Source organism: Oncorhynchus kisutch, linkage group LG1 (genome assembly GCF_002021735.2).
Source record: "Oncorhynchus kisutch isolate 150728-3 linkage group LG1, Okis_V2, whole genome shotgun sequence".
NCBI lineage: Eukaryota > Metazoa > Chordata > Actinopteri > Salmoniformes > Salmonidae > Oncorhynchus > Oncorhynchus kisutch.
In genome coordinates this window covers 48115173-48142047 of record NC_034174.2, presented here as the reverse complement: position 1 = coordinate 48142047, position 26875 = coordinate 48115173, and the positions used below count along the sequence as shown (strand labels likewise).

Here is a 26875-nt window from a genome sequence, read left to right as displayed (position 1 = left end):
TTGTTAAAAGTTCATTTAAGGAATTTATTTCCTCAATGCTTTTGAGCCAATCAGTTGTGTTGTGACAAGTTAGAGGTGGTATACAGAAGATAGCCCTATTTGGTGAAAGACCAATTCCATAATATGGCAAGAACAACTCAAATAAGCAAAGAGAAACGACCGTCCATCATTACTTTAACCCTTTGTGTAGTCTTAACATTCTGTATACTCCCCTTGTCCTAAGGGTCAAAAAGGACCCGCCTTCACTAAACCCCTAAAATAAATCAGCTAAATTAAATTTGAAACCCCAAATATATTTTGTATGAAGAAACAACCTGTCATTCATCACAAACTTTGAATATCTGGGTTTCCCCTCTTCACAATGCAGAAAGACTGCATCTAATCAGTGGACACCACTCGTCTTTATTTCAACACACCTGCACATAATTGTTTTCTTTACTAAAGAAGATGTTTATTATTATTATTAAAGGTACTGCATAGGTGTAAACATGATTTTTTTGTTTGCGAGAGATAGCACTTGTATAGCTTAAGAAAGTAGCAGAAATGTGCAGAAAGTAGATCTGAATGCATTTCATTGAAGGGAAACAATAACAGTCTTGAACTTTTTTGACAAAATAATGATATGTTTTTAAACTGTACAATGAGGATTTCAACTGCAAAATAGTAGTCTGCTCCTATTTTTTTTAACCATTGCCCCCACCCACAAGGTGTATAACAACAATAAATAAGAATAAAATAAGACGATGGATACAAAACAAAACGTGAAGAACATAAATCAATCAACTCTAATTAGCACATGTAGGACAGTATGCAAGTGTGGGTGCATGAACTTTGCAGATGTATTTCTCACATGTGCAGCACATAGTATTTTACAGTCCTTTAGGGGGCAGAATTGACATCTCCTCCTCTTGCCTGGACCAGCTGCAGCCTCAGGTGGATCAGGACAAGATTCAGCCCCCTGAACAGTTTTCACACGCGCTGCAGAGGCTGCTGTGCGGGGTAGGCGCTCCCTTCTTTGAATGTGTTGAGTTACAAGTGCCTTTCCCAGCTGCTCCAGGAACACCCTCCTCTTGTTCCGCTCATCAGGCATTCAGGTAGGGTTGATCTTGTTCCAGATCACGAAGGCATTGTATGAGGACACATCAGTGATGTTATGGAAGTTGACCAGGGGCCAGCGGGCAGTCATCCTCCTGCAGCTGTAAGTTCCAATCACCTTGTCCAGGTTGTCCACGCCTCCTTTGTTGTGGTTGTAGTCCAGGATGATGGCTGGCTTCCTGTCCTCACGATCACTGGTCTCAGCCGTTTTGTGCAGTGAGCTCAGGAGGAACACATTCTTGTTCCTCTTTGGGAGGTAAGGAACTAGAGTGGGGGTGAAGGCAAACTTTGATGAGAACGCCTCACTCCCCCTTGTTGAGAGGATTGCAGGGGGGAACTCAGGCTTGTTCTTTCTAACTGTGCCAACCATGGTGATCTTCCTCTTCAGGAGCTGCTGGCTGAGTTCAATCAGTAGCACACATCTCAATTTCTCATTGTGTTTTTGTGGTGTGTGCATGATTTTATAACTGTCGGGTCTATGACCGTAAGACAATCTTTATACCCTGGTGGTGTACAGCTTTCATGGAAATATGAACAAACAAGTGGTTTCATTTTTTCTAATGTTGGGGTCACTCTAGGAAAAGGAAAAGTAATTTCAAGTTGAAAATATATAATTTAGGGGGTTTCTCTGCTGTTGAACATAGTGGCGGGCCATTTTTCACCCTTAACCCTTGTTGTCTTAAGACATGGTCAGTCAATCCGAAAAATGTCAAGAACTTTGAATGTTTCTCCAAGTGCAGTCGCAAAAACCATCAAGTGCTATGACGAAACTGGCTCTCATGAGGACCGCCACAGGAAAGGAAGACCCAGAGTTACATCTGCTGCAGAGGATAAGTTCATTAGAGTGAAATGCACCTCAGATTGCAGCCAAAATAAATGCTTCACAGAGTTCAAGTATGAAATACATCCAATGTTCAGAGGAGACTGCATGAATCAGGCCTTCATGGTCAAATTGCATCAAAGGACACCAATAAGAAGAAGAGACTTGCTTGGGCCAAAAAACATGAGCAATGGACATTAGACTGGTGGAAATCTGTCCTTTGGTCTGATGGGTCTAAATTTGAGATTTTTGATTCCAACTGCCGTGTCTTTGTGAGATGCAGAGTAGGTGAACGGATGATCTCTGCATGTATGGTTCCCACTCCTGAAGCATGGAGGAGGAGGTGTGATGGCGCTTTGCTGGTGACACTCAGTGATTTATTTAGAATTCAAGGCACACTTAACCAGCATGGCTACCACAGCATTCTGCAGCGATACGCCATCCCTTCTGGTTTGAGCTTAGTGGGACTATCATTTGTTTTTCAACAGGACAATGCCCCAAAACACACCTCCAGGCTTTGTAAGGGCTATTTGACCAAGAAGGAGAGTGATGGAGTGCTGCATCAGATGACCTGGTCTCCACAATCACCCGACCTCAACCCAATTTAAATGGTTTGGGATGAGTTGGACCACAGCGTGAATAAAAAGCAGCCAACAAGCACTCCATCACTTTTAACTGGTACTGTGTGTGTGTGTGTATGTCTGTGTATATATCAGAGGTGGGACCAAGTCATTGTTTAACAAGTCACAAGTAAGTCTCAAGTCTTGGCACTCAAGTCAAGACCGACAAGTCTCCAGTCAAGTCTCAAGTCCTAAACTTTGAGTTTCGAGTCCTAAACATGTCATGATGTGCTCTTCACCAAATGTCATACCATTTCATATTTTAAACAAAAGTAATAGTATATTACATACAAGGGTAGCCATGATTTGTTAAGGGGGCTGAATAATTTTGCACGCCCAATTTTTCAGTTTTTGATTTGTTAAAAAAGTTTGAAATATCCAATAAATGTCGTTCCACTTCATGATTGTGTCCCACTTGTTGTTGATTCTTCACAAAAAAATACAGTTTTATATCTTTATGTTTGAAGCCTGAAATGTGGCAAAGGGTCGCAAAGTTCAAGGGGGCCGAATACTTTCGCAAGGCACTGTATATATATATATTTTTAAAAATCCAATGTTATGAATATTGCTAGCAAAAACAGAAGAAACAACATTTTAATTACATACCTTCAGTAGAAAAAGGGAATATCTTCTTTCTAACAATGTCAACTTTATTTCTCAACTCCTAATAGAGTAATTACACTAATTGGAGTATCTGACATATGCTTTGAAAAAGCCCCTGCGAATACCAGTCACAAGTGCTGCTGGCTGCTGGCAAGCTTTCTTGACTTGGACATTCATTTTTGCCAACACAATGCTAACCTTTGTTTAAACAGCAGCTACAGTATTAGCGAACACGTTTGGAGTTACTTTTCTATCTAATAGGCTATGTTACAGTTGACACTTCTTCCAGTTATAATGTGGGGAGGTCAAAATAATGCTAAACTATATACCAAGTCTAGTCCATATAAAATGTTGGTTACCTGTCCTTGCTATTTATTATTCAGCAGATGAGAGAAGACGTGGGGGGGGGGGGGGGGGGGGGGGGGGGATAACATGTTACTGACTTGCCTAGTTAAATAAAGGTTAAATAAATAACATAAAATAAAAACATGATGGGGGACGCTGGTTTGCCTGGGCAAGAAAACGTTGAAGACCCCTATTTTAATCCATATCCAAATAATACATGATCTAAATTATGCAGCTTGTCGTAAGAACTTGATTGAACCTACTCATACAAGGATATGGATATCTGGACCTGGAAGGCCACTGTGTGTGTAGGCTTTTATTCACTAACACACCTAAACCAACTAACCATGGTCTATCCCACGGGTGGGCAAACAAACAAACTCATTATACCCTACTTTAAAATGACTGAAACCAAATGGAAACTGTAGAAATTATAGTGGACTTACATTCATAGAGATCCTTGACTGTGTCCAGCTCGCTAATAATCACCTAAATGAAAGCTAGACAGTCAATGAGTATCAACATTTCCCCAAATTATAGATTTTCTTTTGCAAATTTCACCGGTGAGGAAATATAACCAATTTTCTGTGCAGCCCTCCAGACCTCGTTGCGGGCCCCCAGGACAAAATGAGTTTTGACGCCCCTAGAGTAATAAGGATCAGGTCCCTCCTGTAATTCATTATGGTTTAAAAGGCTCGACTGATCCAAGATCAAATGATCATACATCCTACTCCTACATCCTAATCCTACATGTTTTGTGAATACTGGCCCAGGTTCTCCGGTTCCGTTGGCGCGTCTCAGAAAGGTTTGGCGGACAAGGCGATTTCTCCTCGGTGACTCATGCAGTGCTCTGTCATCATGTCCTTCTGCTTCCTGCTCTCCCCTCGCGCTGTCAGCACCGTGTCAGTCAGCAGATAAAGTATTTCTCTCTAAGTCAACAGAGAGACGACACTGTCAAACAACTGCCTGATAGGAACTCCCCCTATGCATTTTAAACATGACAATTAGCCACTCTCCAATTGATACCCCTTCCCCCAAGCAAAAAGGCCTGTCAGACCGGAAATGAGAGGATTGGTGGCGGCTGGTATGTTTGATCGTGCTCGTGTTTGCTCGTCTGGTGTCCCCATGGTCACCGTGTCCTGTGTGTCACTCCAGTGTGATGGAGGCCATGTGACAGGCCACGGCACCACTTTAAGCATGGGCAAATACAGAGGAAATGGGATTTGGCTTAGGTCAGTGATCCTCAACCCCCGGACTGCAGACCAACACTGATCCCTGGGATGATGTTGACTGGTCCCACATACTGTTAGCTAAATGACACCAATTTGGTCAGTTCTCAAGTGATAGTTGTACTTGTCAGTGGCAATTTTAGCATGTCAATCTTGGTGGGGCTAAACATTAAAAAAAAAAAAAAAAAAAATGGGATGCATGCCAGTAAAGCCACTACACAACACAACACCAAACAATACATTAATTGCACTATACCAGTGACAAACGGTGCCTACAAACTGTTAGGGTCTACATAAAGCTGTCCCAACAGCAGAATCCCAAAAGCAGTCCCAACACCTTATCAGTGCTACACCTGGCTATTAACGGAGCCTTGTCTGGCAACAAAACAGTTCATTCAGCCTCATTTACTGCCTTTTGAAAAAACATAGCTGATATTGCTGACTTGCTTAAACAAATGTGGTTTCTACTGGCAATTGAGATGTACAAAAGGGGACGACAAGCAGATATAATGCTATCAATTAAGACATTAATGAGCGAGCTAGGACGGACGTAGGCAATATAACTAACTATTTGTTCAGCATTTTTTAAATGAACAGCGACAGAATTCAGAACATGGGCTGTTCTTACAGTGTTCTCCCTGTACACCAAGTCAGAACCGTAGGATAAATAAAGAAGGCATATAAGCATACAATGAAAGCTCTTACAATATTCAATAATTAAATTTCTCAAAAACAGGTTATAGGCTACATGTGCACCACCAAGTCAGAACAGTAGGCAAAATTAAGAGGTGAAAACAGACCAAATTGTTAGGGATAGGTACATGGGCTACTAACAGCTTTTAAAATTATAAACTTGGATCAGCTAACACAACGTGCCACTGGAACATAGGAGTGATGGTCGCTGATAATGGGCCTCTGTACGCCTATATACAGTGCCTTGCGGAAGTATTCGGCCCCCTTGAACTTTGCGACCTTTTGCCACATTTCAGGCTTCAAACATAAAGATATAATACTGTATTTTTTTGTGAAGAATCAACAACAAGTGGGACACAATCATGAAGTGGAACGACATTTATTGGATATTTCAAACTTTTTTAACAAATCAAAAACTGAAAAATTGGGCGTGCAAAATTATTCAGCCCCTTTACTTTCAGTGCAGCAAACTCTCTCCAGAAGTTCAGTGAGGATCTCTGAATGATCCAATGTTGACCTAAATGACTAATGATGATAAATACAATCCACCTGTGTGTAATCAAGTCTCCGTATAAATGCACCTGCACTGTGATAGTCTCAGAGGTCCGTTAAAAGTGCAGAGAGCATCAGGAAGAACAAGGAACACACCAGGCAGGTCCGAGATACTGTTGTGAAGAAGTTTAAAGCCGGATTTGGATACAAAAATATTTCCCAAGCTTTAAACATCCCAAGGAGCACTGTGCAAGCGATAATATTGAAATGGAAGGAGTATCAGACCACTGCAAATCTACCAAGACTTGGCCGTCCCTCTAAACTTTCAGCTCATACAAGGAGAAGACTGATCAGAGATGCAGCCAAGAGGCCCATGATCACTCTGGATGAACTGCAGAGATCTACAGCTGAGGTGGGAGACTCTGTCCATTCTGGAAGAAAACCTGATGGAGTCTGCAAAAGACCTGAGACTGGGACGGAGATTTGTCTTCCAACAAGACAATGATCCAAAACATAAAGCAAAATCTACAATGGAATGGTTCAAAAATAAACATATCCAGGCGTTAGAATGGCCAAGTCAAAGTCCAGACCTGAATCCAATCGAGAATCTGTGGAAAGAACTGAAAACTGCTGTTCACAAATGCTCTCCATCCAACCTCACTGAGCTCGAGCTGTTTTGCAAGGAGGAATGGGAAAACATTTCAGTCTCTCGATGTGCAAAACTGATAGAGACATACCCCAAGCGACTTACAGCTGTAATCGCAGCAAAAGGTGGCGCTACAAAGTATTAACTTAAGGGGGCTGAATAATTTTGCACGCCCAATTTTTCAGTTTTTGATTTGTTAATAAAGTTTGAAATATCCAATAAATGTCGTTCCACTTCATGATTGTGTCCCACTTGTTGTTGATTCTTCACAAAAAAATACAGTTTTATATCTTTATGTTTGAAGCCTAAAATGTGGCAAAAGGTCGCAAAGTTCAAGGGGGCCGAATACTTTCGCAAGGCACTGTAGATATTCCTTTAAAATCAGCCGTTTCCAGCTACAATAGTCATTTACAACATTAGCAATGTCTACACTGTATTTCTGATCAATTTGATATGTTAATGGGCAAAATGTGTTTTTCTTTCAAAAACAAAGACATTTCTAAGTGACCACAAACTTTTGAACGGTAGTGTATGTGTATATACTGTAGGGTGAGTATCGGTAAAGTGGGACACTTTCTGAAAATGTGTTTTCTGGAACACCTTACAGAGCCACCCCATTGTCTTAACCTCCAACATGATACCATTCTAAATATCTTAAGAACTCTAATACACTATACAAAAGAGCAAAGCAAGAAATGTTAAACACAGGATGGATGACTCTTCTACAAACGCAAATTGTGCTGAGACCACATTTTTTACGTTGATACTGTCAAATTGGGACACCTTGATTGGCAAAGTGGGACACTTAATTCTTTATTGTGAAGAAGGATAAAGTAGAGGATATATGAGTAATTTCAATATTTTTGTGATAAACTTCAATTATTCATACTAACATTCTTTCTGTATTTTTGTGGAACATTAAGAATGATAATTTATTATTATCATCATACTTTATTATAGTTATATGGTGTAGCCTATATGTAATTGTATAGACTATAAATAAAATGAACTTAATCTCGGCCTATCAGCTCAACATTCTAAACACTACACTCTAATGGACATTTTGTAGAATGAAACAAGAAAGATCTTATCCCTCATCAGTTTCAATGACTTTTATTGTCACCAGTGTCAAATACAGCAAAATAAACGTTTTTGTTGTTGTCATATACCTGTATGGTTATGAGTATACAGTAGTTAGCTAGGAGTTTTTATGTTGGTTAGGTTATATTTTTCTAAGTAAAATGCAGCTATGCAAGCTTTTTCTAGCAAGGAAAATGAAATTGAACATTTGATTATTCACCTCAGAACCCTATGTCATTTTACTAACCATTATGTGTCTAGAGACACGTGTCATTACACGGGATGCCACGGCCATGATGATGACATCATACCCACTGAACCCTTTTTTATCATTTCTAACACACAGGCATTGATTGTTGGTTATGTTATTGTACACATGCAACGATATCCATTACAAAGCTAAGGTGTCCCACTTTGCCATGTGTCCCACTTAACCAATACTCACCCTGCGTCACTAAATGTGTTGATTTTGGTGTTAGGGGGCAGGGAGGGAGGGTGAAATGGGGTTATTATAGTGAGGACGGACATCCCAAGGGAGGTCAGGACTGTTTGGCGATGATAATTGGAATTGAGCGGATCTTACGCACACACCATGCGTCCCTAAACACCGCTCAGCTGACCACAGGGAGGGGAAGGAGCAAAGGGGTCAGCGATGGGCAGGGCCAAGTGGCGTGGGGGTGGGGACATAAATTGAGGAAGAAGAGGAGGCTTCAGAGATGCCATAAGAGACCAGCTCTACAACACTCATTATCAGCTCAGGAAAAGTGACGTGCCACTGAGTTGCTGTATACCAACAGGTTAGTAATAGGCAGAAGTGAACAGTGGACACAGACGTACCTGGGGGACATCAACAGTGACAACCGATTAAATACCACAGTGATTATCGAACTAAGGGTCTAAGGTAAGGATTGCTATGATTTTTGCTCTTGAGTATTAATGGGTATGAAGTGAGATCTTGAATAGGATTATTGCATTTGCTTTGGATTTGATGCTGTTTATGAATAATTCGACGTAAAAAAATCCTCAATAAATATTACGCTGTTCACATATTCTTTATTTTCAATCCTGCCTTGGTGGAATCTTGAGAAGAAATTACCTCAACAATTGCCTATGAGAAACTAATCTTTAAAACCCACTGCAAAATGTGTTTGGAGAATTTCCCCCCCTGCATAAATATTATTTGATTGTGTCAAATATATCTCCTGCATTGGATAAGTTATGAGTGGCACAAGAAAAACACATTTTAAACTTTAAGGCTTGTTGTTGCGTGTTGCTGTTTGCCTGTCCAATTGTTCCTCTTCGCCAACATTTGGATACCCTGATTTGCAAGTCTGGCCGAACAGAAGGCGCCATCACACTTCTGACACCAATGTCACTACCAGCAGTAGTAGGACCGGCCACATAATCTGCGTTTACACAGACAGCCTAATTCTGATCTTTTGCCCAATTATTGGAAAAAGATGTGATTGGTCAAAAGACACATTTGTTTAGATAATTTGGGGGGAAATTGAGCAGCCTGTGTTAAAGCAGCCTCTCGCACTTTCTATCGTTACTGAGGCAATAATTGTATAACCAGCCCCCATCCCTCCCTTTCTTTCCTTGTGAAAGGTACGCCTTATTGCACAGACTAGTGTCGCATGCTGTCTTCACCTACAACTTCCCTCTCCTTACACCTCTCCATCCCTCTCCACTCAGATCCAGTGATGGTGAGTGTGGCTAGACTGGTGTTTATGCTGGGGCTGCTGCTGTGTCTGGGAGCCCAGCTGTCTTCCTCCCAGCACTGGTCCCATGGCTGGTACCCTGGAGGCAAGAGGGAGTTGGACTCATTTACCACCTCTGAGGTGGGTCACAGTACTACAATCTCAATGACTCAAATGGATATTACATACAGCTATTTTCATCAGGAGTCAATACGGGTGTTTTTAGCACCTGTCTGGGTAACACACAGTAGCCATTTGTGTCACCATCATGCTGTTATCTCTCTGTCTCAGATTTCAGAGGAGATTAAACTCTGTGAGGCAGGAGAATGCAGCTACCTGAGACCCCAGCGAAGGAACATCCTTAAAAACGTTATTGTGAGTGCAGTGGCGGGACAAAAGTAATACATTAATTTAATGATACTGTATCAGGTGGCAATCATATAGGGCAGGGATAGCTCAAATCTGAGCCTGAGGGGACGGAATACTTCTCGTTTTCTTTTCTACATGGTCGATGAATAGGCAAATGTTGCGGAACATTGCATATGTGATGCCCTTTTCACTGTCAGAGGCATGTTTGTTCTACATAATGTATTTCTATCTGATATTTCCATAATGTTGTGCCCTGAAGAATGTAGCCCTGGTGTCCCAAGTCTAAATCAGTCCCTCATTCAGGGTGAATAATGAAATGCCACTAGTGTGTGCTCGAGCATAGTATTATTATTTGTCTACAGGTGTTACAAGCATGTTGCACATCCAGGGGTGGAAATGGTGGGGTGAACCGGGTCCGGAAGTAAAATAACTTTGACATGTGGAATAAATTAAGGCAAAAAAAATACTGTACCTGTAATTCATGTCATGTTACTCTCTTTGCAGTTGGATGCCCTGGCCAGAGAATTTCAGAAGCGAAAATAACCTTAGACAACCTATCAACCGTGGCTGATTTAAATCCTTCCTTGTCTCTGTCTGTTTCCTTCATGACCTCTATTCTAATCTCATGTGAATTAGTCCAATTTTGTGGTTTATCCACTTTGATAATTATATAGCATCACTCTTTACCATTGCATTCTCCTTCTGTCCCCTTTTTGCAGCTGTAGACTATCAATTACAGATGTAACATCATGCTCATGCCATTTCCTTTAATAAAGTATCTATTTTGTTATTAATGTCTTCATCATTGTCCTCTCTTTAATTGATTTGTTTCAACGAAAGAATAGGTCAAGAGACATATGATGAGAGCAATGTTATCCTTTTTGAAAACACGATTTGAAAATGATTTGAAAACAAAAAGAAAAACGAACATGTTCTCAGTTATTATATGCACATTGAGTACAAAATTCTAACTTTACAGAGAGTAAATAAGATCTTAAAAAGCAGAGAGGAAGAGGCAAAGCGAGAAGGTTTACTCCGCTCAAAGTCTGTCCACAAAAATAAGACCAAAAATAAAATAAGACCTTCACCATTTTAAATATCAACTTCAATGGGGTAAAGTCAGAGTTGGGACATCCCAAGGAACCCAGACAACAAGGACCATTCTGCAACATATTTTTAGTTATCTATGCAATGCACATGCGCTGCTCAGATAGGAACAAAGATGGAAGAGCAAAGTATGTTCTCCGCTGCTAGTGGAGTCAGATACTGAAAATAACATTATTTCTACTCATAACGTGGGTTCTGTATAAACACTAATAATACCAATGTTTCACAGATTGAAAGTGAGTTCAATAAGAATGTGAAATTACAGTTCGTAGCTAAAAAGCTAGGTGGCAACGTCTTTAGCCAAGGCAAGGGCATTCTCAAATTAGGGAGCTAAGGTTAGTTCACTAACTGTTAAATGTTGAATAAGGCACTGTAGCCTATGATAAGGTCAACTTTAGCTAACAGCTATCCTAGAGGACCCATTTCCGTCGGTAAACAATCGTCTTTCCAACTTGAATGTCGTTTTGCACTTAGCCTTGTACCTACTCCAATAGCTAGGTCCAAAGGCACGTTGTGTTAGCTAATCCAAGTTTATCGTTTTAAAAGGCTAATTGATCATTAGGAAACCCTTTGCAATTATATTAGCACCGCTGAAAACTGTTGTTCTGATTAAAGAAGCAATTAAACTGGCCTTCCTATAGACCAGTTGAGTATCTGGATCATCAGCATTTGTGGGTTCGATTATAGGCTCAAAATGGCCAGAAACAAAGAACTTTCTTCTGAAACTCGTCAGTCTATTCTTGTTCTGAGAAATTAAGGCTATTCCATGCGAGAAAATTCCAAGAAACTAAAGATCTCGTACAACGCTGTGTACTACTCCCTTCATAGAACAGCTCAAACTGGCTCTTAACAGACTAGAAAGAGGAGTGGGAGGCCCCGTGCACAACTGAGCAAGAGGTCAAGTACATTAGAGTGTCTAGTTTGAGAAACAGACGCCTCACAAGTCCTCAACTGGCAGCTTCATTAAATAGTACCCGCAAAACACCAGTCTCAACGTCAACAGTGAAGAGGTGACTCCGGGATGCTGGCCTTCAATCTCATGAGTAAAAAGAAGAGTGCTTTTTGTTAAAAACTAAAAGAAAAAGATCTTACCTCTTCTATGCGTGGGCCAAGATTTACCACAGGGGGGCAGCAGTCGATCAATCCAACTCTGCAATCTTGTCTGTCACTGCCATGAAAAATACTAAAATGAGCAAGCACACATGTGGTCTTCAACAAATCAACTTTTCTAGATTGTAAATTAGAATGCATATCTGTTATGTTGGCTATAAAATATACCAGGTTCTTAGGAATTAGGGCTGAAATGACTTTACTATTAGTTAGCTACAATGCTGTAGGACTGTGTTACTCTCAGTGTAATAACATTAGCTGTAGGAGGAAATAAAAACAAATGTATCTCTGATTGAATGTAGAGGTTGCCTGATACCTCGGTCTACATACCAGTAGATCTCGTTTTGAAGGGAGTGAGGATTTCTGGAACAATGTTCTGCAGAAAATGCAATGTGTCTGTGTTGGGTCAAACAGGTGCAAGTGGTAAAAATGAGGACACTTGGCTTGCTATGGTTGATTGTAGAATGAATGATAGTTTATATACAGCAGTTACATCTGGTGTATATTTGAACAATGTCAATTGGATCATTGTTATCAAGATTTCATGTTTTAATGACTTTTTTTGCAAACAATAATACAAACATACAGATGGGAAATAATGCTTGAACATTCTTAGATCTCCTACACTGTGTTCCTGAACAGACATGAGACTAAATATTTCTCAATTTCAGCTTTGCGACTCAAGAGCCCAACAAAGGCTTGACTGTTCTGAGGCGCGTAGAGATGCTCTGAAGCCCTCTGAGATCTCCTGTTTTCAAAGAATCCTGTGGTTTGGTTCTTTGTCTCTCTCAAACCCTCGACCCCCGTAGAGCTGTGCCGTGCCCACATCCTCCTCCTATACGACCCCCACCTAGGCCTTGTTTCTCCCCCTATACCCCCCCCCCCCCACACACACTCTAAAAAATCAAGCTCCATAGCCATACAGTTTTAGTTAGGCATTAACAGCTTACAATTTCAGAATGCTTTTGCTTTACTGCAGCAAGGTACATTGTTAAAGGGAGGGTTCACCCAAATTACCAAATGTATTTTGTTACTCAGTCCTTGGAAAGGGTATGACAGCTTTGGTTTTGTTTACCTGACCTGACTGTTTCCAAATGCTAACCTTTTAGCATTTGTGGCACAAATCCAATGCAAGTCAATGGTACCGATATGAGCAATTTTCACACTTCACTTAAGTTATTTGGACATGAAGAATGTAAAATGCTAATATCAATATCATTGACTTGCATTAGATTAAGCATTTGGAAACACTGGCCTGGTAAATAGACCAAAGCATGGATTGCTGTCATATTTTTTCATAACTTGTAATTTGGGTGAACTTTCCCTTTATGACAAACTCTCTCGCAGGATGACGTTAAATGCCAAGTTCATTAGCAATTATATAACAATAACCGATTTTATGAATAGCATTTCTGAAATGTTCAGTTACATGGACTTTTAAGCACTTTTTTACTGCATTGTAGTACAGGGTAACTTTGCATGACCCCAACTGTATATCTCCATCACCCTGCTATATATACAGTGAGCTCCAGAAGTATCGGGACTGTGACACATTTGTTGTTGTTTTGGCTCTGTATTCCAGCATTTTGGATTTGAAATTATGCAATGACTATGAGGTTGAAGTGTAGACAAGTGTAGACAAATCCACTTATGTGTATTAAAGTAGGCTATAAATTTCGTTTTTGGTCCCATATTCCTAGCACGCAATGATTGTGTTTCAGATTATTTTGTGCCCAATAGAAACGAATGGTAAATAATGTATTGTGTCATCTTGGAGTCACTTTTGTTGTAAATAAGAATAGAATATGTTTCTAAACACTTCTACATTAACGTGGATGCTACCATGATTACCGATAGTCCTGAATGAATGGTGAATAATGATCAGAGAGAACATTTATATCATTCCCTCAACACGCACAAATATCATACCCTCAAGACATGCTATTCAAACCAAACTTTATTTGTCACATGCGCCGAATACAACAAGTGTAGACTTTACCGTGAAATGCTTACTTACAAACCCTTAACCAACAGTGCAGTTCAAGAAGAGTTAAGAAATGATTTACCAAGTAGACTAAAATAAAAAGTTATAATAAAAAGTAACACAATAACAATAGCGAGGTTATATACAGGGGGTACCGAGTCAGTGTGCGGGGGTACAGGTTAGTTGAGGTCATTTGTACATGTAGGTGGGGGTGAAGTGACTATGCATAGATAATCTCCCCTGTTATTGTAATGGTGAGAGGTTGGCATATCTTGGGGTTAGGATCTTTGTGTGTCTAACTTTCTCACTCATCATTATTCATTCAGGACTATCCGTAATCATGGTAGCATCCACGTTAATGTAGAAGTGTTTAGAAACATTCTTATTTACAATAAAAGTGACTCCAAAATGGCACTACATTATTTACCATTCATTTCTATTGGGCACAAAATAATCTGAAACACAACCAAAACAAACAGCAAATGCATCCAACGAATTTGTAGATTCACAAGCTTGATGTAGTCATTGCGTGCTGTGAATATGGGACTAAATAAGTACTTAACTTTTGACTACTTTAATATACATATAAGGGAATTTGTCCTAATACCTATTAGTCCCCCCCATTTTAGGGGATCATGTACAAAGTGCTGTAATTTCTAAACGGTTCGCCCGGTATGGATAAGAAATACCCTTGAATTAAAGCTGCCTGTCTGCACTTTAACTTCATAGTCATTGTATAATTTCAAATCCAAAGTGCTGGAGTACAGAGCCAAAAATAAAAATGAAATATCACTGTCCCAATACTTTTGGAGCTCACTGTATCTGATGTAATGTTCTTACCAAAAGGAAATCTTTGGAAATAGAAAATGAACCAATTTTGCGGATCGTTCCACATTCTATTGAATTGTATCCCTTAGTTGGTGTGCTGTGTGCGTCTCTCAAGGTGCCCATATAAAGGCAGGCATAAAGAGGATATAAGATAATGTACGTGAACAAAACATGAAAGCATGATCACATGTGGGTTGTAAGTGAGTGGTGTTAAATATATTTGTACATGAGAACCAAAATTAAAAACGTATCCACAACATTGAAAATCTTGCTGTAAGGTTGTGAACAAGTAAATGTGAGTTACAATATTTGCTGTGAAATAGAATATTCTAATATGAAAAATAGGCTACTTATAACTTAACTTTTATTGTAGGAAAGGTGACCTCAATGCTGCTTCACATCTCACAGTGGTAAGGTTCATGCTTTGTTGAAATTGTTAAGACTCAGACATTTTCAGGTATTTATCAGGTTTAGCAATTACAGAAGTACTCATTGAGCTTCATTTTTGGTTGGTTTTGTATTTCTTTGACATGAACTGGAGTTAAGGTAGCTTGATCTGCAGCCGTGCTCCAGTACTCAGTGTGGCTGCAGCTGGGCTAGGTCACACACCTGGGCAGAGAGGTTAGGGGAGGTGAGACTTGGTAACTAGTTACACCAGAAAAGCTTGGCCTTCGTTTTAAATGTATTGGTATAAAACAATTCCATATACAGTGCATTCGGAAAGTATTCAGACCCCTTGACTTTTTCCACATTTTGTTACGTTACAGCCTTATGCTAAAATGTATTCAATTAAACATTTTCCTCAACAATTTACACACAATACCCCATAATGACAAAGCAAAAACAAGTTTTTAGAAATTGGCAAGTTTATTAAAAATAACAAACAAATACCTTATTTTCATAAGTATTCAGACCCTTTGCTATGAATCTCAAAATTGAGCTCATGTGATTATCCTTGACATGTTTCAACAACTTGATTGGAGTTCACCTGTGGTAAATTGATTGAACATGATTTGGAAAGGCACAAACCTGTCTATATAAGGTCACACAGTTAACAGTGCATGCCAGAGCAAAAGCTAAGCCATGAGGTCGAAGGAATTGTCTGTAGAGCTCCGAGACAGGATTGTGCCATGGCACAGATCTGGGAAAGGGTACCAAAACATTTCTGCAGCATTGAAGGTCCCCAAGAACACAGTGACCTCTGTCATTCTTAAGTGGAAGAAGTTTGGAACCACCAAGACTCTTCCTAGAGCTGGCTGCCTGGCCAAACTGAGCAATCGGTGGAGAAAGGCCTTGGTCAGGGAGGTGACCAAGCACCCGATGGTCACTCTGACAGAGCTCTAGAGTTCCTCTGTGGAGATGGGAGAACCTTCCAGAAGGACAACCATCTCTGCAGCACTCTACCAATCAGGCCTTTATGGTAGAGAGGCCAGACAGAAGCCACTCCTCAGTAAAAGGCACATTACAGACCGCTTGGAGTTTGCCAAAAGGCACCTAAAGACTCCCAGACCATGAGAAACAAGATTCTCTGGCTCTTTGGCTTGAATGCCAAGGGTCACGTCTGGAAGAAACTGGCAGCGTGGTGGTGGCAGCGTCATGCTGTGGGGTTGTTTTTCAGCAGCAGGGACTGGGAGACTAGTCAGGATCGAAGGCAAAGATGAACGGAGCAAAAGTACAGAGAGATCCTTGATGAAGCCTGCTCAGGATCTCAGATTGGGGCGAAGGTCCAACTTCCAACAGGACAATGACCCTAAGCACACAGCCAAGACAATGCAGGAGTGGCTTTCAGACAAGTCTCTGAATGTCCTTGAGTGGCCCAGCCAGAGCCCAGACTTGAACCCTATCTAACATATCTGGAGATACCTGAAAATAGCTGTGCAGCAACGCTCCCCATTAAACCTAACAGAGCTTGAGAGGATCTGCAGAGAAGAATAGGAGAAACTCCCCAAATACAGGTGTGCCAAGCTTGTAGCGTCCTACCCAAGACGACTCGAGGCTGTAATCGCTGCCAACGGTGCTTCAACAAAGTAAAGGGTCTGAATACTTATGTAAATGTGATATTTACGTTCATAAAAATAAAAAAAGACTACCTATTGTTTTGTCATTATGGGGTATTGTGTGTAGTTTGAGGGGAATAAATATGTTTGTTTTTATGTTTAAAAAGGCTGTAACCTTACAAAGTGTGGGAAAAGTCAAGGGGTCTGAATATTTTCCAAAGACACCGTAGTACAAAAATAGTGTAGACCAGCACTATTGTTACAGATTGTAAATACTGCCGACCCTGACTGAAATTTCTGCCTATGGTTCTAGATGTCCATCGGTTGGGAAAAGTAATTGTTGATATTATGGAATTGTTCACTTTGTTGGTCCATGAGCGTTACTTTATTCTGAGTAGATACATCTTTGTGTAGCATCCCCTTTACTGCAAAGTAATAGCAGTATATTCCTGATGAGAGTTATAACTGGTGAGGTAAGTTTCTTAAAACCAAGTGAAATGATTTAGAAAGTGTCTGGGCACTTCTACAGCATACCGCAATAAACATTTTGAATTAGGAGTAAAAAGTGTTAATGTATACAAACTTCAAAGGTTTATGTGTTTTTTAAATTTGATTTTACATGACTGTATCATACACTATTGATAATAGTGTATGATACTGTGACATATACAGACAAAGCCTTTTGACCAATCAACAAGAGGATATGAAGCGTCTTATATGTGGAGAACTTCTGACATGTTGCCATTAGATATACATTGAACTTCATCTCCTCTCTTCATTAGAAGTATGTGTGTGTGTCTCACTCTCTGATAGGCCTGGTGCGTGGCTGTGTTGTCACGTAGGGGTGTTACCCAGGCGACACTTTGCCATGTTAGTTCAGTTGCTCCCCTGTTCTCTGACAGATGCAGAAAGGGAAAAGAAAGCAGTTTTGCCGACCCTCAGCTAACCCTCGAGACGACACGCATCATAAACACACGACCACTCAAGATGACCCCGTTGGCACTGGTATGGACAACGGTGTGCTTGTGGAAAACAGGTAAGGACCCCAATATTCTCTCTACCTCACAGTCAACCAGTTATTTTCTGTTGAGGTCTCAGGAACAGCGTGAGGCCTACCTTGACAACTAGTGAGAGTCAGAATGACAAGTGTATGCGCTGTTGTTATTTATTTCTCATTCCATTTTGGCGAAGGTTGTTATTTCTGTCTAGACTTGTGTATGTTTGCAAGAAGGTTTGACACCAGGAAATGTTAAGTGTTAAAGGAGTGTGGATGAGGCCCCAGTGTTTTCTTTGTATGAAGTCCTGTCAAATATTTTTGGTGATTTGAGTGATACGTTGTTTTAGTGATGATCGGATAAACGTCAACGAAAAACAGTAGGCCAGAGCCAAAAATGCACAGACCTTCAATAATTGTCATATCTCCAAAACATGACTGACATTCAACGACAACCAATAGCTTTTCTTAAATCCAAACGAGAGCTCTGAAGTTAAGATATGTATACATATTTCTGTGAAGCATTGCATGTAAAGAAGCGAAGCGAAACAGTTCAGCATTGTCTCTCGCAACGTTTGCCTCAGAATGTCACCTTTTATAGATAAGTCTCTCGTCTAACCTTTCTGTTGTGTTGCTACATGTCATGGTCCCAAGGTGCCATAATTTAACACTTCCATTCTTGCAAAATTATTGGTTCGAACACAGTGTTTGTGTCTATCTCTCCACCACTTCAGGTTTTTTGCTTCATTTTATATGGAACAATCTCGACCCTTTATCTCATTCTGTCTCGCTTGATGTATTTCTGGTCAAATGTACCTGTCGTAAATAAACAGGTTTCAATAACACTGTTGAAAGCACAATCATTTATTTACAGTGAAGCACAAGCAAATAATGTTTCAATCCAGTAAAAAAAAAATGTCAGGTAAAAAGGATGTAAGAGCATTCCAGTGTTACGGACATCCGTCATGTCTTCTTATCATTGTGATCTCTGTCCAGCATGCACAAATGACAATAGGACCTTATTTCATCAGTATTGTTGGTCTTCTTTGATGTGGCGACAGTTTGTCCAGCCAAACTCAACCCCCATTCACTTCTCCTTTTCCAGTGTACAGCATGACACCAACCGAGTCCCACTTCGTCCAATACCCCCCAATCAACAACACAGAGGTCGTCAGCTGTGAGTGTTCCAGCCGCTCCTGCCAGACAGTCTTTTGGTTCCGCACACACCACAACAACTCCGGCTTCCAGTTCCTTCTCAGCCTCAACAATGCTGAGCGGGCCTTCTTCGGACCCGGGGTGGATAAACACAGGTTCAAGGCCAGTAAAAGGGACATGGGGAGCAAGGTGGTTTTCACACTGCGCATCATTAAAATAAAGGCAGAGGACGCAGGGTTGTACTCCTGTATGCTCCAGAACCAGAAAGAGAACGAGTTGTGGAGGCCAGGAGTTCTTCTCAGACCCGGAGGTGAGAGGAAGCCATTACTCTGCACGGCACTGACGCTTCCTATTGTTTATATGACTGATTAGAGATGAGAAGATTTCCTGAATCAATCCAGAATTGCTACATTTCCCTCCTAGAACGAGTTACACCACGCACTCACTCACATCTGCCATATTATATTTAGAATGACCCGGGAACACAGCAGTTTCCTCATTTTCCATGTTCTTCCCGAAACAGTTCAACCTTTGATTCAGATTTCGCTTTGTGTCCCTTCAGAGCTGGGTTGGAATTCATTACCAAATATTGTGAAGTCAGAACGTCAGTGCGGAATTCAGCCTTGTTATAGAAAATAAAATCAATTAGAAGTTTCCCTTGCGACCAGTTGCAGACCTGTATTCTGAGTTGTCATCCTTAAGCTTCTTCATCTGTCCAAATCTCTCTCCGTTATGTTTTGTTTATTTTGTTTCTCTCACGGTGTGTCTCGTACGTTTGTCTGTCTATTTTTGTGTCCCACCAGAAACTCGCCCAACATTAACCCCTGTCACGAAGCCCAAGGCCAAGCCCCCAGGAATCCCAACCGGCCGCTGCACCAAAAGGAACTATCAAACCCCAGAAGGTGAGGTTCATAACTTTTAAGAAGTCTGTCTAATAAGTTGTTTGTTGTCTGCGTAACAAGTTGAATGTGTTACAGGTTCATTTTGTATGTCTAGTTATGTTACAACTGGTTGTATGTTGTGTTACAAGCTGCTAAAACACTGTAACAGTGTGTTGTATTGGGTTCCAGGCTGTGGCTACAAAGTTCTGTGGCCGTTGGTCGGAGTACTCCTCACCCTGGCTGTGGCTTTGATCTACACACTGTACTACTTCAGCCGTGAGTGTCTTTTCGCCTTGCTTATCTGCCGGTAAAGTAATATAGCAGAACCACCCAGCTCCAGTGCTGTTTGTAATTCGGATTGTCAATTGTCAAAGACACTGCTCACGCAGGGCCTAATCCTTACTTGAGATGTACGTGCTTAACTCTCGTGTAAACTGTGTATTGATGTCAATGGAATATTTGCGGGAAAACTTGAGTTACGTGGATATCAAATTATAAATGAAGCCCGACCAGGGACGAACAACATTTTAACCTGCAACATTTAACGTTTGACAAGGGAAGGACAATAAAGTGCATTATTTTGGGAGTAAGCAACAACATCGTAATTTATGTATTCTTTGTGGGATATCAGTATACCTGCTGCTCCTATGGGATTGAAAGGGGGAGACAGTAATGTATTCATGTTTATGACTGTTAGTATGCTGTTCTGAATTAATTGTGTGCGTGTGTGTTGCAGAACTACCCAAAAAGTGTCGACATCAGTTTGCCAAGTAAGTTCCATGTGATGTTTATCTTCTCCTCCTCTCCCCTTTTCTCACAACACAATAAAATATCTCTACCTGCTTCTGTATGGATTTCTGTGACTTGCTCTTTGACTCTTTGATCTGAGCCTGTATTCATAAAGCGTCAGAGTAGGATCAGTTTTGCCTTTTAGATCACAGTGAGTACGATTACATGGACAGCGTGGACCTGATCCTATACTCTGAGACGTTTTGTGAATACAGGTCCTGGTCACGCTTCTAATCTCAAATGTTGTGTGATCGATCTGACTTTCTCTATAATTGAGACAATCTTTGTCCCTGTATTCATCTCTGTGTAGTTGACTCTCTTTGACTGTTTGTCTGTTTTGTATCTGCCTCACAGGAAAAGACCAATGAAGTAAGACAGAGAGCCTGCACTGCAGACTCTGAGACAGTGCTCTATGTGTCCTTGGCTCTCCTTCCAGGAATCCAATTCGAACACAGTTTTATTAGCATGTCACTTTTCTATTCTTTGTTCATTGCAGCAATGAACTTACCTGAAAATGCAACTGTCTAAAAGGAAACTCTTAGGATGCTGTCCATAATGTTACTGCCTCTGGCTATGGTTTTCTAATTAAGTGGATGTATTTAACAGAATAATTTTTTTATGAACTGGTATTACTCTCATGTGCTAGTATACCACAAATGCAGCTTTTAATAGATACATAAAATACATTACTTGTAAATAGGTGCATACTGTATATCTATTGTTTTGTGTTTGCCATGCATTGTCCATCTGGAAGAACAATACCGTGGTTTGCCTATTGATATTTGGCAAAACTGTACTTTCAATAGAGTCAAAGCAATATGAAGCATTGTATTCTGGTTCAGTAGCATCATGTGTTGATGAATAAAATAGTTTTTTATCATTCATTAATTCATGTCCATTTACTGTCATATTATCATAGGGATCAGAGCGAGGTGTGTGTGTGTGTGTGTGTGTGTGTGTGTGTGTGTGTGTGTGTGTGTGTGTGTGTGTGTGTGTGTGTGTGTGTGTGTGTGTGTGTGTGTGTGTGTGTGTGTGTGTGTGTGTGTGTGTGTGTGTGTGTGTGTGTGTGTGTGTTATTTCCTTGTTTAACTGTTGAGTGGGAGACTTTTAATCTGACTGTGCGTTTAAACACAAACATAATCAAGCCTGCTCCACCATTTCACTTCATATTGCATTGAACAGAAAGCAGAGACATGTAACACACTATATAAAAACTGTCTTTCTTGATGTCAACCACAATATTAGTGTGTATATATATAATAAACACAACGATAAGGCTTGTATGAAACAGCATGCACACCTGCAGCAAAAACATCTGTCTTCCGTGGTTCTTCAGGTCTCAGCGAGTGAACAAGACCCTTTCCTGTGTGACAGAAAGAGAGGGCACGAGAAAGAGAGAGGAGAGAGCGCACTGTGCACATTGAGATGCTATCACTCTTTCTCTGTTCTTTCAACTTTGAGCCCCTCTTCTTGACGCTGAAACAAAACAACCACAGAGCGACCACAGAGCCCGCCACAGGCAGAGACAGAAAGAGAGAGAGAGGGAGGGAGGAAAAGTGAGAGAAAACACTGTCGTCAGACATGAAAAAACCCTCAACTTTATTAAAACTCCTCTCATTGTGTTGTCTCGTTCTTTATTTCATTTGATATTTTGTCATAACAAAATAAATGGGAAAAGTTGACTGCAGTGGTTGAGATGGTGGAAGAATCAGAAATGTACACAGAATTTCAGTTCATTGTTACACTTTATTTTACAGAGTTTTTATCTAATCACTTTGTAATAATTAGGGTAACATGGGGTAACTAGCCACCTGGAGTAACCATTTTTTCCCCCCAACACATTCCCTGTTTGCTTTCACAGATCCCCCCGGAACTTTCATCACACACACCTGTCCCCTATTCCCACTGATTAGTAGTTGTATATATGTGCCCTTTGTTCACCATGGTGCTGTCTATTATTGTTACAATGTCCGTTGGTGCGTGCGAGTACCTGTGCTGTGTGTTTTGGCTTTCGTGCCATTGTGGATTGCGCAGATGATTACAGTTCTCGTCCCTTGTGTTAATCATTGTGCACGTATGTTCATTATTCGAGGTACTCCTCGCTCTTTTGTTTGGTCTTCGTCCCCGTGCCTTTACACGGCACGCCGTAATTTGGGTACAATAAAAACCCTTATTACGCATTCCTGCGCCTGTCTCCCAAATCATTGTAACCAAGGTCACAGTTTCCACTACTCTTGCTCAACTAAAAATGTTATCTGTCTCATTTAAGTCACTTTAACAATTCTTAGGTAAATTTATCAAATATTTCATCATTTAGATAAAGTTATATATATATATATATATATATTAATCTGATTAAGTTAGATCTATAAACTTGTGTATAGATACAGTATATACCATTAGGGGAGCCTAAAGATAAATAATTCACTTGTTTAGAGATACACATTTTTATCAGTTTTTAACAAAGCAGTAGGTCTCACTAAGGTGAGAATGTTGGGGGTAACTGCCTCCCTCCTCCAATGGGGCATCTTGCCCACTCGGCAATCCAATGCAAGTGAATGGTGCCTAAACTAGCATTTACCAAATCATCTACAAGTAAATTAATTGAGTTACACAGTCATCTTTTATACTTTATGATGACTTGGACATGGTTTGTCGCGAGGCACCTTACACAGCACTAGTTACCCCACGTTACCCTACACATCGGTTTTTTTAAAGATTAATTGAAAAAAAGCATCACTATGTATTTGGCAGCCTATGGTTGACAAACGATGTTTCTTTGTCACAGGTAACAGAACAAAAGTACCCATTGATACTATACTAAATACATAGGAAAACACTTTATTTTACAGTCCTGGTAAACACCAGTGGAAACAGTACTATCAAATTAACATTACTCATTTCACTTGCCCTAAATCAAGCATCCTATGTTCTTGCTCTGCACATCAACATGTTCCAATTTAGTGCACATGTTCACAACAGCCAATACATCAATCTGGAATGGTATTTGGTTATCCTAAAGAGAGATGTACTGAACGTGTATTGTAATAAAAGATATATACAAAGAATAGTAATCACTTGAGAAAAAATATATCAATGATTGTTACGGAAGCATATACAGTAAAAACTATCATTGAAAAGTAATCCTATGTTTTAATATATGGTATCTGTATGAGCATAGTAAAAAATAACGTATATCACTTTTATAAATATCCACTTCAACAAACACACATTAGCCTATGAATGTAATGTGTAATAAGGATTATATGAAAAAAACAAGAAGAATTCTTCTTCTCTTTTATGTTTTTGAAAGATATCAAATCAAATCAAACTTTATTTGTCACATATGCCGAATACAAGTGTAGACCTTACCGTGAAATGCTTACTTACAAGCCCTTAACCAACAGTGCAGTTCAAGAAGAGTTAAGAAAATATTTACCAAGTAGACTAAAGTAAAAAAATATATAAAAAGTAACACAATAAAATAACAATAACAAGGCTATATACAGTGGGTACCGGTACCGAGTCAGTGTGTGGGGGTACAGGTTAGTTGAGGTAATTTTTACATGTAGGTAGGGGTGAAGTGACTATACATAGATAATAAACAGTGAGTAGCAGCAGTGTACAAAATAAATGGAGGGGGGTCAATGTAAATAGTCTGGTGGCCATTTTGTTAATTGTTCAGCTGTCTTACGGCTTTGGGTAGAAGCTGTTAAGGAGTATTTTGGTCTTAGACTTGGCACTCCGGTACCGCTTGCCGTGGTTGTAGCAGAGAAAACAGTCTATGACAATTTTATGGTCTTTCCTCTTATTTGACGAGAAAATGAAACAACCAAACATAGCTTTTTATGATACAAACAATAGTACTATATTTTAGTTAGAAAAGTATATGTTTAAACCTTTGCACAAAATATTATGTAAGTATTGCTGAAGATATTGTTGCTCTTCTAGTCTCATAATGTTTAGTATTTGTAGTCTCAGTTGTAGATTGTCCTTCTGACAGTAGCCATAATAGTAAACTTGGGCACATCCATTTCTGTTACGTTTTCTATTGTTACACCAAAGGGCAATCTACAGCAATGTCAAGAACCACATTTTTGTACATTTGTTATTGTTTGGTTTTCCCCCTATTATGTGCATATAGCCTACACCACAGTCCCTGTGCATATTTGGTCAAATACTTTACCGAACATTTTTCATCTATGATCACTCGGCCGTGGCTTGGTTATGTAATGTACGAAACATTGAAATATAGTTGACTATACACAGTGATTAATTCAACAATGCCAGACAAAACATTTGACAAAACATTTTAATGAAGTGCTGTATACAGTTTACATTTACATTTTAGTCCTAAACAAACACAGACAAAGCATTAGCTAAACTTAACGCATAACGTGAAGACATCATTCTTTAGAAACAACGGAAACAATGTCAACCATGATAATAGATATCTCTCTCAGACAGCTTAAACTGCGAACAAATTATGTTGAAATATTTCAAATCTGCATCTTGAAAGGCCTCATGTCATTGGCTTCAGCATTCCCAATTAGAAACCCCCTAGCCAAATGTATTTAACTAATGTAGCCTTAGTTCATTTACAATGGACTGATAATATACTTGATCACTATTGATTTACACACTGTCCTAGTGTCTTACACATTGTCCTATTGTCTTACACATTGTCATATTGTCTTACAAATTGTCCTATTGTCTTACACATTGTCCTGTTTTTTTAATACATTGTCCTATTGTTTTACACATTGTCCTATTGTCTTACACATTGTCCTATTGTTTTACAAATTGTCCTATTGTCTTACACATTGTCCTGTTTTTTTAATACATTGTCCTATTGTTTTACACATTGTCCTATTGTCTTACACATTGTCCTATTGTTTTACACATTGTCCTATTGTCTTACACATTGTCCTATTGTCTTACAAATTGTCCTATTGTCTTACACATTGTCCTATTTTTTTTTACACATTGTCCTATTGTTTTACACATTGTCCTATTGTCTTACACATTGTCCTATTGTTTTACACATTGTCCTATTGTCTTACACATTGTCCTATTGTCTTACACACTGTCCTATTGTCTTAAAAATAGCCAATTGCATATACTTTTTTGGGGGGTTACACATCTGCGAGTGTATACTTGCATAGGTGCATGTACGTGTGTACATAGACTGAAAGTATTTGTCCTTTTGTAGGCCTGCATAGGACAAAGGCAAAGCAGATAGCAAGCTACTGCTCCGTGTCAGCTGTCATGGGCAGCTTAGTTGTTTGGAGAAGGAGGTACTTTCTATGTCCATAAGTGTCCAGATATTGGTGTCCTTTGAGTTGCTTGAATCCTTCTCTACTGTAATGAGATTTGTTGATTCAAATAAGGTATTTAAAATCTGTCTGTCTGTCTGTTTGTCTAGTCGGCCATGGCTACTTACTGTACGCTGAGTTCACCCAACTGAAGCTTCTCCGTCTCTTCCCTTCCCACAATCCATAGTGCCCCTATAAGGGCAGGGGAAATTATCCTAATACTGATTTTGTTGCATCTCCAATGACGGGAGCCTTCTTCTGACTACATGTCAATGGCACGTTACTCACACTCTCCATTTGTCTAATGTGGTGCTTGGTGTAAAATGTTCAGGGAACTCTCTTTCTCACCGGCATCCCCCGGTCATCCCCCCCACGTACACACACAATGTTTGGGGTCAGAGAGGCCTCGGTGTGACTAAGACAGGGAAGCCCAGGTGGGGGTAGACAGAAAGCACCATGGATGGTTAGGTGAGTCAATGCCGATACAAAGGAATGGAAACTGGCTAACTGTCAGGGCCCCTCTGTTTCTGTCTGACTGGCTCTTCCTGGACACCCACCTTCTAACTACAGAACACACCAACACAATCCCCCCCTGCTGACTGAAAAGGTTATGAGTTATTGTCTCAGTATACAAGATGACATTCAGATTTGGGTTACTATAGTATAATCTAAAGTAAGTAAAAGTGCTCTTTCCTTTTCCAAAGTAAAGGAAGGGCATGAAGTGACACACGCTCTTATTGCGAACAAGACGAGAGGAGCACTTCATCTCTAAAATGGAAAGTCAAATGGAAGTGTTTTTACGCCCACAGCTGCAGGTCGAGTGAAGATTGCTTCATATTGAAGATACACTGCATTTGGAAAGTATTCAGACCCCTTGACTTTTCCCACATTTTGTTACATTACAGCCTTGTTCTAAAATGGATTCAATTGTTTTTTCACTCATCAATCTACATACACTACCCCATAATGACAAATTAAAAACAGTTTTTTTTTAATTGTTGCAAATGTATACATTTACATAAG

General features: G+C 39.9%; 2 protein-coding genes across 2 annotated transcripts; both read left to right on the top strand.

Annotated features, from left to right (window-relative positions):
* Positions 1-8356: 8356 nt before the first annotated feature.
* Positions 8357-10494, top strand: gnrh2 (gonadotropin-releasing hormone 2). The gene is made up of 4 exons (XM_020494024.2): positions 8357-8524; positions 9319-9464; positions 9615-9698; positions 10197-10494. The coding sequence occupies exons 2-4, from the start codon at positions 9327-9329 to the stop codon at positions 10233-10235; spliced, it is 261 nt and encodes an 86-aa protein (XP_020349613.1). The 5' UTR covers positions 8357-8524; positions 9319-9326; the 3' UTR covers positions 10236-10494.
* Positions 10495-17464: 6970 nt separating this feature from the next.
* Positions 17465-21425, top strand: LOC109899042 (uncharacterized). The gene is made up of 6 exons (XM_020494124.2): positions 17465-17754; positions 18818-19177; positions 19671-19769; positions 19938-20024; positions 20485-20518; positions 20892-21425. Exons 1-6 carry the CDS (start codon positions 17706-17708, stop codon positions 20908-20910), a joined length of 648 nt encoding a protein of 215 aa, XP_020349713.2. The 5' UTR covers positions 17465-17705; the 3' UTR covers positions 20911-21425.
* The last annotated feature ends 5450 nt before the right edge of the window (positions 21426-26875 follow it).